Below are 16,905 nucleotides of genomic sequence, written 5' to 3' on the forward strand. Positions count from 1 at the left end.
CCACATGCCTTTGTCCGCTGAGTTCCTGAACCAAAGGTGCCACCACCTCCCGGCTGTGATCCTGCTTCTTAAATCCCTGTATAAACTGTTTAGGTTCCAGTGGTTGAAATGTGTATAAGGAATCTCGTATCCTATATGTGACTTCCACAGACAGAGGGTGACTCATTTGAGCCATATAATTTTATTTAAAATAATATGTTTGAGCCATATAAATTTAGTTTAAAAAACACTGAAAATAGGGTTATGAAATAATTTAAAAAATTGATACAGAAATTATTTTAAAATAAAACAACAGGCCGGGCAGTGGTGGCACACGCCTTTAATCCCAACACTCAGGAGGCAGAGGCAGGTGGATCTCTGTGAGTTCGAGTCCAGCCTGGTCTACAAGAGCTAGTTCCAGGACAGCCTCCAAAGCTACAGAGAAACTGTTTCGAAAAACGAAAAAAAAAAAAAAGCAAAAACAAACAAAAAAACAAAACAATAAACACATGAAGTCTAATTTCATAGACTCCACTTGAAATTCTCAGCTTTGAGCATGAAATTGGGAGACACAGGCAATGAAAATTTAGCAAGAAGCAGTGATTCATCAACCCAGCAATACCGACGCAATACAAGAAGTGCCCGCGATCCACTCCGTTAAGGTCTGGGCTCTCACACAGTGCTCTGCAGGCTTCAGCACATCTGTCAGCAAGCCAAGTGCTCTTATGGGGCTTCTTGGTGGAGAAGTAATTAATTTCCGCTGTTTGCTTGTCTGTGTAGAGGCTGTGCTATGCCTGCGCGAAATTGCTCTTCAGACACTCCTAAGTGTGTGATCAGTCACCTTTCAGAACTGCTCTCTCTGTGAAGGCGTCTACTCCTGCGAGCAGACTCAAGAATGAAGCCCCCTGTTTCAGTTCCTGAGCACCCTAAAGACTTGCAAAGACAGGGAGGGGCACAAACCACGCTAGAGCACCTATCACGCTGCCTCTTACTTAATTTTTCCCGGGAGGTGGGGGGCTCCACTCTGCCACTGAGACACTCACTCTGGTCCTGAACTGCCCGGTGGGTAAGTGCTGATTTTTTTTTAAATATTTATTTATTTATTATGTATACAATATTCTGTCTGTGTGTATGCCTGATGGCCAGAAGAGGGCACCAGACCCCATTACAGATGGTTGTGAGCCACCATGTGGTTGCTGGGAATTGAACTCAGGACCTTTGGAAGGCAGGCAATGCTCTTAACCTCTGAGCCATCTCTCCAGCCCCCAAGTGCTGATTTTGAAACCCCACCTGAAGATGCGTCCGGTCTGATGTCACCTGGGATCTTTGCAGTAAAGCTATTTTCTTTGTGCATGGCATGGCCACCACGAAGTGGCTGTGGCCATCTACACAAGCTCTTGGTTGGAAGTCACGGTGATGAAATCAATAAACAAGCAAGGAGAGCCAGGTCTATGGCAGTGGTAATGGGGGTGGTTAACATTCCTTCAGAGAAGAAATGGGGGAAAGGGTCGGGAGACCCTTGCTTGAGATTCCAGGCACCTTTGTGTCCTGATTTACTGGGTTCTCAGGTGCAAGAGCAGAGGAAGTGGCAGGTTTGCCAGGAAGCTGGGACGCAACAGCTTTGGAATCATCCTGGTCCTGCAGGCAACATCAGGAAGCTCCTAGGCTCATCAGACTGAGCTTGGATGGATCATTCATTTGGTCTGTTGGTATGCTACATCAGGCAAATGGACATTTCTCTACTTTTCCCCCAGGAAAGCTAACATAACAGATGTAAGCAGGCTTGCCAGTTTTCCTCTTGTATTTTTGTCATGGTATGGATTAAACAGCGACCATTTTAGAAACACATTTTGAAGTGAAATTGTTGTGAGACACTATCTGATGTTTTCAGATAGAAAATGTTTGTTATCTTTTCCAGTTAAGCCGAATATATCAGTCAGGTGATGGTGGCGGTATACACCCTTAATCCCAGCACTTGTGAAGCAGAAGCAGGCAGATCTCTGAGTTTGAGGCCAACCTGGTCTATAGAGTGAGTTCTGGTACAGCCAGGGCTACACAGAGAAACCCTGTCTTTAAAAAACAAAATAACAACGACAAACTCCTGGATATACCATTATTAACCACCCGCTTTAATGTAGAGGCAACCTGTCTGCACAGGAGAAAAAAAATATGAAGGCATGTTCATTTGTCGAAACACATGGGGTACGGTACAGATTTTATTTTACAGGGTGCGCTCTGGTGAAGATTACTGATGCACAATGTCCTTGATTTGGGCCTCTATATTATTTTCCATTTAAGTTTAAAACATTTTTACATCACTTATGAGATGAATTATGGGCAGCAAGATGGCTCAGTGGAAGCTTGCAGCCAAGCCTGTCAGCCTGAGTTCAACCCTCAGGAGCCACACGGTGGAGGAGAGGACCAATTCCAGAAAGTTCTCTCTGACCAACATATATGCACTGTGGCATGCAAGCATGTACTCAGATATAAGAAAAATAAAAAGTTTAAAACTTTTTTTTTTTAAATTCCACCTAATTTAGATTCTACATCATTTCCTTTCTGACCATTGGAATATTGCAGTGTCGAGTAACAAATGATAAAATAAAAACATCACAGATTAAATATACAGATATGTACAGCGTGAACACATTTAATTACCATGGTAAGTCCTGACGTCACCTCTTCAGCCCAGAACTCAATAAGAAGCAGTCACTGAGAGACCTCTGGGATCTCCCTGTTGTCCACAATGAGTGTGTGGATGATCCCTTCTCTTCTCTTCCCGCTGCTGACGGCTTTTATGTAACAATCGTGGTTCCCAATACTGAAGTGTGTTTCAGTCCCATCGTCTACAAACTCGCCCTAGGACAGCAAGGGAGGAAGCGTCAGTGTCCAGACATCGCTTTGTTGGAGCAGTCACAACGTCTAAAATCACCAGTGGTAGCGTGAAATAGTAACGTGTTGGTAAAACTTTAGCATCGCAGACTTAGAGCTTAAAGCTTATGTTTACAAAACTTTATGATTCCGTTATAAATCAAGAGTTCATTTCTTTCTTCTTTATTCACTAATTGTTTGGGGTTTTGAAACAAGTTCTTACTCTGTAGCCACGTTTAGGTTAAGCCAGAACTCACTGGCCTTAATCTCCTGATCCTCTTGCCTCCACTTAATTCTACCATGATGGTGACCGTGATAGAAGTACTCTTGTGCCCACTTGACAGATGAGAAAACAGAGGTAGATGGCTTGAAAGTGCACTCTTCAAGGAGACTACTCTCAACCAGTTTAAAATCCTGCTTCATTTGTGGTATTAGGTGGTTTGTAAAAAAACAATACACACTTAGTAATGAAAACCGAACACCACTATCAAGCATAGAAATATGTCTACTTAGCAATGAGATCCACACCGGAAGTTTAAAATACATACCTGATCTGAAGCCCAGTGGGAACCTATACATGTACATAGCTCACTAATAATTTCTTTTGTTGATTACATGTTAGATTATAATTCCTTCCTTTTGTTTTTTGAACTAGAATCTTATTCTGTAGCCCAGGCTGACTTCTAATGTAAGTATGCAGTCCACGCCATCCTGGAACTCATGGTAACTGTCCTGCCTCAGTGCTCCAGTGCTCCCGTAGCCAAATGCTGGGTTTGCAGATAGGAGTCTCCATCCTTGGCTTTATTAATACTTTGATTTAAATTAAAGTCTTGATATTTTGATTTAAATTAAACATTAAAATTAATTAACTTTAATTTTTTTAGCATGCCTGCTGAAATGTTAAAATCACACATGAGACTTAATAATTGGATTCATGGTTCACATTCTATCTCTGCGCAACAGCACCAATCTCCAGAAAGGAGATAGAAACAGTGGAGAGAGGGGAAGAAGAGCCTTAGAGTCGTAGTTCTCAACCTGTGGGTCGCGACCCCATGAGGGGAGGGAGGGTGTTGCCTAAGACCATTGGAAAACACAGAGAGGTTTACATTATGATTTTGATAGCAGTAGCAAAATTACAGTTAGGGAGTAGCAACAAAAAATAATTTTATAGTTAGGGGTCAGCACAACTTGAGGAACTACACTGAAGGGCTGAAGCATCAGGAAGGTTGAGGAGGCCTTAGAGGACAGATCAAGGAAACCATGATCAAAGCCTTCACACTAGGGAGCTCACTTAACATGCTTAACACACTGGGTCTGGTCCCAGCACTGGAAACTCAGACAAACAAAATACACATGGACCCTCCTCCACCCTTGTCCGCACCCCTTGACTGTGAGCATCCCGGAGACCAAGCAGATAGAGAGCTAGAAGGGAAAGGAGACGCACTGAATACTGACCCAGGCACACCTTTGGGTGCAGAGATCCTCACCCCGTTAACACCGATGCTTGGGGAAAGCCTTTGAAGGACAGGACAAGGGTTAACCACACAATCCCAGTAAGCTGCTTCTTGACAAGCATCATGTGGGTGATACTATTTAGGGGTAAAAATGCAAAGGAGAAAGAAACCTTCAGGGAGGGAGCCCGAGCACTCCTTGCAGGTATGTACAGCCAGGGGCAGGGTGGAGGCAGGCTGCTGGGCTAGCTCACTGTCCACTCTGCTCTGCAGCTGAGTTATAGTTATAAGAAGGGAACAACTGGATTACAAAGGACTTTTTCACACTGGTTTTCTGTCTGTTACTAAGGAACGGAGACATAATGGGTGAACGATTTTTACCTTATTTCAAACCACTTTTCCCTCAGGGATAGGCGTGGAACCCTGAAGCTTACACAGGTTAGGTGAGTGTTCTACAACACTCAATGTCAAGTACTCAACGACATTCCCAGTCCTTAAAAACATGTCACTAATGCCATAGAACAGCCTTTTCAGTGGTACTCGAGAACTCCTTGAGAGTGGAGGAAATGTGATTGCAACGGGCTGAGTATCTAGAGACTTCCAGGGGAGGCGTGGTCACTAGGTCTGTGTGGTTAGCCCACAGCAGGTACCTGACCACACGCCTGGTAATAACCGCTCTTCTACAGGGACCATATGGGCCTGGAGAACTCCCTGGACCTCTGCATGAACAAGACTACTCTCGGCAGTTTTATTCCGAGGATGGCCTTACATTCTGGAGCTAAAGCCCAAGAGACCAGGTTACATCTGCCAGGCTTAACAAATGAAAATACGCCGCTGGGCGATGGTAGCTCCTGCCTTTAATCCCAGGAGAGGCAGGTGGATTTCTGTGAGTTCAAGCCCAGCCTAGTTTACAGAGCAAGTTCCAGGACAGGCTCCAAAGCTACACAGAGAAACCCTGTCTTGAACGCCACCCCCCCACGCGCTTCGACAAAAACAAAAACAAACAAACAAAAGAATGAAAACACCTTTGCTACTGCTGATTTCAACCTCCTCAGACCGACGGTTATGAGATTGAGTAGATTTGAGGTGGTCAGCTGAGTAGTTCCCCTCTAAACAACCTTTTCTCTCACACCTTCACCCCCTTCCCTACTCCTGGAGTGGGAGCAACTAGACCCTGTAATGGGGAAGGTGAGCAGAACAGAGAGCTAGTCCTTTGCAATACTGGTCTACAGATCCTGCTCATCTTCTGGCATTTGTGACGAGGCCCTTTGTTGTTTACCTCCATATTGTCTGACACTGTGCACATCACTACTTTTTAAAAAACAAACAAACAGGGCTGGAGAGATGGCTCAGAGGTTAAGAGTATTGCCTGCTCTTCCAGAGGTCCTGAGTTCATTTCCCAGCAACCACATGGTGGCTCACAACCATCTGTAATGGGATCTGGTGCCCTCTTCTGGCCTGCAGGCATACACACAGAATATTGTATACATAATAAAGAAATAAATATTAAAAAAAAAAAAACAAATAAAACCCCTCAGTTTTGGAAAAGTGTGGTGGCTTTGAGGATATAGGCAAAGCCTTCCTACCCAAGTGTGATCTGCCGTCAGCAACACTGGCAAGGCAGAGGGCGGAAAGCTAGAATTCTCCTATCATCAGTGCCCAGGGGACTGCTACACGTGATTTCTAGGGGAACAAACCCCCAAGGACAGCAGCTCTTGGGGGAGGAACTTTTTTAATGTGAACACTTCTCAGGATAAAAGCCTAACCAGGAGAGACAAGGTGACGTGTGCGGCTATGCCAGCTCAGACTGCAGGTTGTCTCCAGGCTCTCACTGCCCCAGGAACTGTCTGGCAAAGATTTTCAGAACTTAGAGTAAAAGACAATCCCTACACTTTTTGGTTTTACTAAGATTACCTTGGTTAATTATAGAATCACCAGAACTAGAACTTGGTGGTGGCGGTTCTCACTTGCAACGCCAGTGTCGAGTAGGCTGAGGCGAGGGGATTGAGTTTGAGGCTAGCCTGGGCTACATAGGGAAAAAGAAAAGTCCTAGAATAAGGAAATGCAGTCACATTTGGCCATTGATCCACACGCACTAGGAATAATTAAGGGCTGACTTACCGCCGATTCTATTATTTTACCGTTGCACCACACATCCATAGTGTTTTTCTCTGTAAAAGGAACAACATTGAAATATTATAATTCTATATTCAAAGTTAACCTTTTGTATTTGTTTTAATTTGTATGTGTAAGGGTGTTTTGCTTGCATATATGCCTGTGTACCACATGTGTGCCGAGTGCCCACAGAGACCAGAAGAGGGTAGTGCCCCAGCCAGCTGGAACTCTCTATCCCAAATAGGAAAAGAGAAACCTGGGTTTGGCGGCCCATGCCTGTAACTCCAGCACTCAGGAGGCAAGGGCTGGATGATGACTTTGAAATTCAGACCCTCTTGTTTCTGTCTCTCTGGGACTACAGTCATGTGGCATAATAAACCAGTGTGTTATGTGTCGTGGTAGAACTCAGACTCAGGGCTTCCTGAATTCTAGGCAAGCACTCTATGAACTATATTTCCAGGCACCCTCTCCTCTCCTCTCCTCTCCTCTCCTCTCCTCTCCTCTCCTCTCCTCTTCCCTCCTCTCCCCTCCCCTCTCCTTTCCTCTCCTCTCCCCTCCTCTTCTTCCTTCTCTCCCCTCCTCTTATTCTTATTCTGAAGTATAGGGTGGACCTGGAGCTCACTATGTAGATCAAACTGGCCTCTAACTTGCAACCAATACTTCTGCTTCAACTTCTTGAGTAGTATGATTAAAGGCATGAACTACCTTTCTTGGCTTGATAGACTTTTTTCATTAAATAATAATTTTTTAAAAAAGCTGTTTTGTTAATTCCAGCACTTGGGAGGTAGACCGGTTTGAATCTCTTAAATCTCTATGACTTTGAAGTCAGTCTGGACTACACAGTGGGACTCTGCCTCAAAGGGGTAGCGGTGGGGCACTGAAGAGAAGTTAGGGACACTTGCTGCTATTGTAGAGGACCCAGGTTTCTTTCCCAGCACCCCCATGGTGGCTATAACTCTAGTCTCAGATATGGTGTCCTCTCTTGGTCTCACAGGCACTAGACTTGCAAGTAGCACACATACATAAATGTAGACACTTACACATAAAATAAAAATGAATAAACTTTTAAAAAGTCACTTTGTTCAGCCAGGTAGTGGGGGTGCACACCTTTGATCCCAACATTCAGGAGGCTGAGGCAGGCGGATCTTTGTGAGTTTGAGGCCAGCCTGGCCTACAAAGTGAGTTCCAGGACAGTTAGAGCTACACAGAGAAACCTTGTCTCAAAAAACAAAACAATGAACAAAGAGCCACTTTGTTCAAAACTGCAACAATGATATCTAATACTTTGTATGCTAATCTAGAAGTTTTTAGGAATTAGTAAATGAAAGCTATTTGCTAGCCTTCAGTTTAACAATAGAAGGGAAAGGCATGGATATCTGTGTATTCTCAGTGCCTGGTACTGGTAGACTAACTGCTATTTTCGAGATAGTTAACAGATATGGTCTTAATAGATGAACTAACATGATCATAGTAAATTTGATTTAGTGATGGGAACAGAAGTAGGAAGACTAGAAGTGAGAAGGCTAGTTTTGAAAATCCTACTGGGTAGGAGAGATGGATCAGCGGGTAAAACAGTCACCACGCAAGCATGGAAACTAGAAATGGAACCCTGGAACCCACATAAAGCTCCAATGGGTGTCTTGGGTCTTTAGACTCCATCCTCCTATGGTGAGATGGGATTCAGAGCCAGGAGAATCCCCTAACTTGTGCGCTAGCTAACCTGCTGTATCAGAAGAAACCAAACAAGATGGAAGGCCAGGACCAACACCCAAGGCTGTCCTCTGGCCTCTATGTGGCACCCTAGAGCACTCACACACAATGTGCACATGTACATATATTACATGTATATCATGTACACCATATAGATGACACATATACGTTTGTCCTAGTTAATGTCAGCTGCCAACTTGACACGCCTATAGTCATCTGAGGGAGCCTCAATTTCCTAAATCGGACTGGTCTGTGGCCATGTCTGTGATGGAATGTTTTGAGTTAGGATGGATGTGGAAGAAGGAGCTGAGAGAGCAAGCCTGCAAGCAGTGCTTCTTCATGATTCCTGCCTCCAGGTTCCTGACTTGAGTTCCTGGCATGACTTTTGTCAAGATGGACTATAACTTGCAAGCTAAAAGAAACATTTCTTCCTCATGTGGCTTTGGGTCACAGTTTTGATCACAACAGAAGAGAAAATAGGACAACATTTTTTAAAAAAATCTTTAGCTGGAATTGATAGCTTTCCTCTCTCTCTCTCTCTCTCTCTCTGGATTTTTGTTGTTGTTGTTGTTGTTGTTGTTGTTGTTGTTGTTGTTTTGAGACAAGGTTTCTCTCTGTAACAGCTCTAACTGTCCTGGAACTCACTCTCTAGACCAGGCTGGCCTCGAACTCACAGGGATCCACCTGCCTCTGCCTCCCGAGTTGAGATTAAAGGCATGCACCACTACCGCCTGCCTAAAATCTTATCTTACTAATAAACCTTACATTTCTAACTTTTAAAACCTTTTTGCCTTTTGATTTTGTTTCTCAAAACAGACCTGGAACTCTCTATGTAGACCAAGCTGGGTTTAAGCTCAGAGATCCTCCTGCCTCTTCTTCCTGTCGCTGGGATTAAGGTGTGCACCACCAGGCTTGGCTGTAACCCTTTTTTTTAATTTAATTTTCATTAAATGTATGCATTTGTTTGTGAGTATGTGCACAGGAGTGTAACTGCCCTAGGAAGCCAGATGAGGATGGCCAGTTCCTAGCTCTAGAGGTCCAGGTGGTTTTGAGCCACTGGATATGGGTGCTGGGATCTGAGCTCTGAGAGAAAAGTGTGTGCTCTTAACTGCTGGCCCATCTCTCCCAGTTCCTCCTGTTCTGTGTCAGCGTCTGCTTTACTGCTGCCTCCACCTTTTAGCCTTGAGATGGTTCACAATTTTATAATAATGATAGTACTGAAACTAACTCTTGTCCACAGAAACGCAAATGAATCTCACCCTCTCTGTTGACACCCAATAGTTTCCCATCTGTCTGCAAACCCATTTCAGCATTCCTGAGCACCCAAGTATGTATGTACACATATAATTGCATGTGAACATATATATGTATTACTGCCTATATGTATATGTTTGATTTTGTTCATTTTTTCTGTTTTTTTTTCCCCAGTTTTCTTGTTTTTTTTTGGGGGGGGGGATGATTTTGCTTTTGCTTTCATCTTGAAACTGGGGCCCAGACCTAGGGCGTGGCACATGCTTGGCAGGTGCTGTACCACCACCCCACTTCTCCAGCTCTGTGTTTTGTTTAGAAATTCTCCTTTGAACTGTCCCTTAACATCTTTCCTTGTGAAATAACGAGAGAAATAAAAAGCTTCACGTTTATGTAAAAATAAATTATTCTCCTGTCAAACAAAACCTTGAGTGTTGACTAAATATTGGATGATGACCTGCTCGATGGAAGCCTGAGGAAAAGGTGGCTCCTGCGATGTTTCTCCTACTCAAATCTCTCACTTAACTCTGCGGAAGGAAGGACTGGATAGTCACTGTAAAAATCTAATATGGTCTGTGTGGGTTCAAGCTAAACGGGGTGACAGAGCTGAGAGGGAGAAGGGGACACAAGCAGGAAGTAATTTCCAACTGACAACTGCTGGCAAAGAAAGAAAATCAGTTTTCTCCCAATGACGTTTTACTGGCTCTAGAAACCCACACTTATCAGTAGGCCCCACACCCAGCAGTGACCAACACAAAACACACTCAGTGGTGTTCTTATAGATTTGTTTTCTCATATCACTTTGTCTGGGTTTTTTAAAAAAATCTTATAGGTCTTTTGCTTGTGTATTAGGGGTTCCAATTTTGTGTTTTTATTTTTTTGTTTGTGTGTCCCTGTGTGCATGTGTTTCTTGTGATTTTTTTTCCAGTTTTTAAATTCTGCTTTGTTTGCTTTTTTAAAAATTTACCTGTTTGTTTTCTAAAGAGATTTAAAAAGCATGGCATTGGATGGGTGGGGAGGTGGGGAGGATCTGACAGAAGATTGAGGAGGAGAAACCATTTATCAGAATATATTGCAGAATGTATTTTATGAATTTTCAATTAAAAAAATTCAGGGGCTGGAGAGATGGCTCCGAGGTTAAGAGCAGTGGCTATTTTTCGGTTTTGTTGTTGTTGTTGTTTGTTGTTGTTGTTGTTGTTTTTCGAGACAGGGTTTCTCTGTGGCTTTGGAGCCTGTCCTGGCACTAGCTCTGTAGACCAGGCTGGTCTCGAACTCACAGAGATCCACCTGCCTCTGCCTCCCGAGTGCTGGGATTAAAGGCGTGCGCCACCATCGCCCAGCCAGTGGCTATTTTTCTAGAGGTCCTGTGTTCAATTTCCAGCAACCACATGGTGACCTGCAACCATCTGTAATGAGATCTGGTGCCCTCTTCTGGCCTGCAGTGATATGTGCAGGCAGAATGTTGTACACATAATGAAAAAATAAATCTAAAAAAAAAAAAAATTCTGCAAAAACAGGCCTGACTCACCCAAAACAATTCTAAAGTTCTCGCCATCCAAGTGCAGCACCCAGGTGTTGGTGGTCTTTGCTCTGTTTTCCACATACTTCTTGAAGCTTTTTCCCTCAATTTCCAGAATATATTTCAAAACATAAGTTTTGACAGGAAGTATACGTATGGTGGCTTTGATTTTTCTAGCTCCAATGCAGAAGGTTTCTTTGCCCACTAAATTGAACATCCACTCTTTTCTTATCTCTTCCTAGACGACCAAATAAAATAGGTTAAAATGTACACACAGAGGGAAGTTTAACTTTTTCTTCACACATTTTATTGTCCATATTTTTCATTCATCTCTTTCAAAAATGAAACTCAAAGCATGAGAAAGAATGGGGATAAAAAGAATCTGACTCTTTCTCTTTACAGCGTAAAGGACTATGACAGAATATGACAGAATTTCTAAAAGGCTGAATAATCTTTGAAATGTTAGCTAACGATCCAATAATTCATGAGGTATAAAGGACTCATTGAGGTGTAATTAAGGATAATATTCAGGATAAAACTCATAAAGTTAAATAAACCTTAGATCCAAAAGTAAAAGAGTTATGCTACATCAAAATAATGACATAGTAAAAGGGACATGTAGGTCTCCCAAGGGCTACCTACAGGTTAATTTTATGTGTCTGTTTGGCTAAACTAAGGATGTTAGTGTTTGTCTGTGAGTACATGCTGTAGTCTGGGTAAAACTGAATGGAAGTTCTGTTCCTAACATAGCATGTCCTGGAAACTTGGTTCCTAGTGTAGCACCATAAAGAGGTGGTGACACTTATGTTGGATTCCAAGGAAACCTTAATATATAACATGTAAGAAATAATAAAAACTTCAAGGTGCTTGATGTGGGTGGAAAATATTATAAGAATTAGGAAGTATGGCCTTGCCAGGTGGTGGTGGCGCCTGCCTTTAATCCCAGCACTCAGGACGCAGAGGCAGGCGGATCTCTGTGAGTTCGAGGCCAGCCTGGTCTACAGAGTGAGTTCCAGGACAGGCTCCAAAGCTACACAGAGAAACCCTGTCTCAAAAAACAAAATGGCACAAAACAAAGCAAAAAAAAAGGACATGTGGCCTGGTTTGAGGAAGTGTGATGTGGGATTCCCCTCTGTATGCTGTGATTACTATTAATGAATAAAGCTGCTTTGTACCTATAGCGGGGCAGAATTTAGCTAGGCAGGGAAAACTAAACTGAATGCTAGGAGAAAGAAGGCAGAGTCAGAGAGAAGTCAGGGAGCTGCCACCAGAGACAGACACCCTGAAGCTTTGCTGGTAGGTCGCAACTTCTTGGTGATGCACAGATGAATGGAGATGGGTTAAATTAAGATCTAAGTGTTAGCCAATAAGAAGCTAGAGCTAATGGGTCAAGCAGTAATTTAAATAATATAGTTTCTGTGTGATTATTTCGAGTCTGAGCAGCCAGGCAGCTCGGAAACAAACAAGTGGCCTCTTTACTACAGAAGTGTGTCACTGGGGATGGGCTTTGAGGTTTCAAAAGCTCCTGCCAGGCCCAGAGGCTCACTCTCTCTTCCTGCTGCCTGTGGATCAGCTGAGAACTCTCCGCTGCTTCTCCAGCACCATTCCTGCCATGTCTACTGCTGTGCTTTCTGCCATGTTGATAATGGACTAAACCTCTGAAATTGTAAGCAAGCCCTAACTAAACACTTTCTTTTATAAGAGTTGCCTTGGTCATGATGCCTCTTCAAAGCAATAAAACACTAGGAAATGATCAAAACGCAATGTTGTTTGTACTTTATGAATTCATAATATCAAAGTTTTTTTTAAAAAAATTTCTGTGTGTGGTGGCACATAACTTTAATTCCAGCACTTGGGAGGCAGATGAAGGTGAATCTCTGTGAGTTCAAGGCCAGCCTGTGTACACAGTGAGTTCTAGGACAGCCAGTGCTACTTAGACCCTGTCTGAAAAGAAAAGGTCATTTTAAGTTTAAATACCAGATTTCATATTCTTGTATCCTTCTGTACCTACCACTGGATTGCTTTATATAGAAAAATAAATAGGTGAAAAACATAACCATTGTCAGAAAAAAAAGCCCTGATTTTATATATGAAGAAGCTACACCAATAAAACCAAGCTTCAGGGCTGAAGAGATGGCTCCATGTTAAGAGTACTTACTGCTCTTCCAGAGGACCCAGGTTCAATACCCACACCCACATAGCAACTCACAACTGTCTGTAACTGCAGGCTCAAGGGATCTGATACCCTATTCTGTCCTCAGAGGATTCCAGACACACGTGTGGTGTGCCTGCATTCAGACAGGCAAAACATCCTTACCCAATAAAACAAACAAGCAAACAAACAAATAAATAAACAAAAGCTTAAGAAAACAAGGTGATATAGTCTTGTGTGCTTTTAATCTCAGCACTGGGGAGTGAGAGATAGGAGGTTCTCTATGAGGTCTCGATCAGTCCTGTCTATACAGCAAATTATTAGGAGATCCACAGGGAGACCGCATCTCAAAGAAAGAGGGAGAGAGGGGGGAGTATGAGCTGCTTTTACAGTCTCATTATGTTTTCCTACCTTTCCATCCACATATACGACTCGTTTTCCTGATGTGGTCCCATGTTCAAACTCAATCTTGTGGATTCCATCACTTAAAATAACGTCCCAAATAGCTACAACATCTGACATTTTCCCTGGGCTATAAAGGAGGCAAAGGAAATAAAAATGAAGTCATTAAAATGGGCTAAAACAGGAGCCAATTAATCCTCTCAAGATGAAAATAACAGATTTCTTTTTTCCTTCCTTCATATCCTCTTTCTTTCTTTCTTTCTTCCTTTCTTTCTCTCTCTTCCTTTCTTTCCTTACCCTCCCTTTCTCCCCCCCTTCCTCCCCCCCCCCCCCCCCCGCCAGACTGCTGTGTATTCCAGGCTGGCTTCAACTTACTATGCAAGCCTGATGATCAAAGTTTGACCCCTAGGGCCAACGCAAGTGTGGAAGGAGAGAGACGACTCCACAAAGTTGTCCTCTGACCTCCACACATACTTCATAATACACACCCCAACATACATGTTCACACATCACTAAAAAACAAAACAAAAAACACCCCCCCCCAAAAAAACTCAACAAAAAAGCCAAGTCCGTGGTTTTATGGGCTGTGCAGGGGCTGTGCTCTTTAGTTGTTCAAAGTCTTGTACTTTCCCTACAAACGTCAGCCTTCAGCTTTTCAGGTTATTGTTTATTTGAACCTATTTTCAAACAATACTGGCCTAGGCAGGCGTGGTGGCACATATCTGCAATCCAAGCTTTTGGCAGGTAGAGGCAGGAGGATGTCAGGAGTTCAAGGTCATCTTCTGATGCGGTGAGGCCACTGGAGACCCTGTCTAAATCAAACCAAACCAAACCACAATAAAACACCAAGACGCTGCCCCAACCAGTGGATTCACTGGAAAGTAACAGTGTGTTTTGATGATGACAGAGGTACTGGCTCGTGGCAAGGAAGACCCAAAATCCTGCGCAGAGTGATATCCCTGAGGCTGTCGCTTGGCACCTGGTATGGCCTACCTGCCATGCATGAGAGTGATGCATGCTCCCAGCCCAGCCCCAGGGCTCTGGCTCCGGTTGGGTGGGATCTGCAAACCCCGAGACGGGAAGAGTGCTAGGTTGTCTCAGTGTCCCCTGTCTAGTGCATATCTCGGTGTTCTGTTTGTTGTTTCTGTAGTCAAATACACTGCTACTCTGGAATGAACAGCTAAGGGGCCTGTGGGAACCTACCTGACTCACAGGCCACAGAGTTCACGGGAACCACAAGTGGCTTCTGGTACAGGAAGGAAAGACCTGTGCTGCCCCCAGTACACCAGTTTTAATGGTAGGAACAACTACAACGAGTCCATCTGTAAACTACCCTTACACCTGGCAGGTGCCAATAATGTAGGACCAGAAGGAAGCTGTCAATTGTCCTTTTCAGTTATCTAGTAGGAAGCCTACAAACCCCAGGGATCCTTCTGTCTCTGCTGGACTCAGAGCTGAGGTTAAAAGCACATGCTGGATGCCTGGTCTGTTCCCTGGTGGTGGGGATCTGAACTTTGGTCCTCATGATTGTGCAGCAAGTGTTCTTAGTGGATGGGACATCTCTCCACCCTTACTATTACAAAGGGGACATACAGGCACAGATAATAAAGTGAGTGACTTTAATCCCTGACTCTCAGCAGTAGAGAGATCTTCCAGACTAAAGAGCATGAAGCTTCAGAGTTAAAATGCACCATAGATATAAAGAGGATTTTAGAAACATCTATAGATTGTTTAACATCTGTGGAATACATTTTCTTCTCAGTAGCGCATAGAATTTCTTTAAAATACCATTTTTTAGGCCACAAATCTTAACAAATACAACAAGATTGAAGCAATTTCTTTTTTTTTTATTGTACCAGATCCCAATGGAATCAAACTAGGAATAAGTGGCATCTGCAGAAGCTGTAGCTATACACAGAGAAGGAGCAATATACACTCTATGGGAAGACAAGGTCTTACTCTGTAGCCTATGCTGCCCTAGAATATACTTACCATGTAGCAATCCTCCTGACTCAGTCTCTACATGATGGGATTACTGGCATGAAATAACACTTTTGACTGCCAAAAGTACAGTCTTGATTATATAGGGGGTCATTGATGAGCTCAAGAAAGAAGACACATGTCTTAACCAACAATAAATGCTGGTAACGGAACTGTTAGGAAATGCAGCCACCATGGAAATCAGCATGCAGGTGTCTCAAAAACAAAACCAAACAACCTGTAGTGGCATTTCATTTGTATTTTAATAAACAAAGCTTGCCTGAAGATCAGAGAGTAAAACAGCTCCACTGGTCAGCTTTACAGACCAGGCAGTGGTGACACACACCTTTAATCCCAATAGCCACACTAGTTGCCATAAATACTGGGTGGTGGGTGCATGCCTTTAATCCCAGTGGTGCACACCTTTAATCCTAGCCCTAGAGAGGATTATAAAATGAGAGGAGACAGCTCTCAGACACAGCCTCATTCTGAGATTCCTGGAGGCAAGATCACCATTTTTAGACTGAGGTAGAGGTAAGAGCCAGTGGCTGGCTGTTTTGCTTTTCTGACCTTTAGGTTGAACCCCAATTTCTATCTCTGACTTTTTATTAATCATGCTTCAACAACCCACAAAGACTATGTAGCTATAGGACTAATTAAATACCAGAAAGAATCTAACTCAGCATGCGCTTGACATATCTATACACTTATGTTTATTTGGGCACTCTGTACAATAGTTAGTACATAGAATAAAGCTTAATGCCCATCAACATGTAAATGGATAAAGAAAATGAAGTCTGTATTAATAGTGGAGTATTACTTATCCACAAAAAAATGAAAAAAAAAAGGTTGTTACTGGACAACCGACAGAACTGAAAATCAACATGCTAAGACAGAGAAACCACACCCAGAAAGACAGATGTTACATGATCAGTCTAAAACAAACAAACAAACAAACAAAAACCCAAAGCAAAATACACCAAAAACCAAGACGTGAGGGCAGAAACTATTTGGGAAAAGGAAGGTGACCAGCAGATGTGTTAATGGGTGGGGACCTAGGGGCTGTTGGGAGGAATGGTCAAAGCATTAATGTCCACTGCTAGAGCCTTTTGAATAGGGTCACTCATAAAACTGCAGGGAGGCAAGTTGCCTGGCCCCAGGGTCAGATACTTCTGAGGTGTGGACATGGCCACCACAGATGGATGGCTTCAAGCTATCCTCTGCCCTGCTGTCTGGGCTGTGACCTCACCTGTGCAATTGTAGCCTTCGCAAAGCAGCATGTCCCGTCTGACTTATTAGACCACACAGTCTTGCTCCTACAGCAAGCTTGGGGACCGGAAGATCTGGAAGCATGCGCGTGGAACAGTACAGGCGGGTCCCTGCCGCCCTGCTTCTTGACCCTACCGGTGAGGTTGTCTACTCTGATGCTTTGTTTCCTTCACAAGCTTTCCTCAGTCTGTATCCCAGACATCACCAAG

At 43.4% G+C, this 16,905-nt stretch overlaps 1 protein-coding gene across 1 annotated transcript; it reads right to left on the minus strand.

Annotated features, from left to right (window-relative positions):
* Window positions 1–2,233: 2,233 nt before the first annotated feature.
* On the minus strand, window positions 2,234–16,832 carry LOC126499976 (fas apoptotic inhibitory molecule 1-like). Its single transcript, XM_050139542.1, has 5 exons — window positions 16,677–16,832; window positions 13,457–13,577; window positions 10,903–11,131; window positions 6,423–6,472; window positions 2,234–2,838 (listed from the first exon to the last, which is right to left on the minus strand). The coding sequence occupies exons 1-5, from the start codon at window positions 16,778–16,780 to the stop codon at window positions 2,689–2,691; spliced, it is 654 nt and encodes a 217-aa protein (XP_049995499.1). The 5' UTR covers window positions 16,781–16,832; the 3' UTR covers window positions 2,234–2,688.
* Window positions 16,833–16,905: the final 73 nt, after the last annotated feature.

The sequence above is a fragment of the Alexandromys fortis genome, unplaced genomic scaffold (genome assembly GCF_014885135.2).
Source record: "Alexandromys fortis isolate MF-2015 unplaced genomic scaffold, M_Fortis_MF-2015_v1.1 scaffold_36, whole genome shotgun sequence".
NCBI lineage: Eukaryota > Metazoa > Chordata > Mammalia > Rodentia > Cricetidae > Alexandromys > Alexandromys fortis.

Excerpts from the sequence above, each read along its gene's own strand:
- LOC126499976 (XM_050139542.1), bottom strand. The coding sequence starts at position 16,780 with ATGCTTCCAGATCTTCCGGTCCCCAAGCTTGCTGTAGGAGCAAGACTG. Across the intron at positions 11,132-13,456 it reads TCGTATATGTGGATGGAAAG|GAAGAGATAAGAAAAGAGTG; the intron begins GTAGGAAAACAT and ends TTGGTCGTCTAG. Across the intron at positions 2,839-6,422 it reads GTAAAATAATAGAATCGGCG|GGCGAGTTTGTAGACGATGG; the intron begins GTAAGTCAGCCC and ends TTGCTGTCCTAG.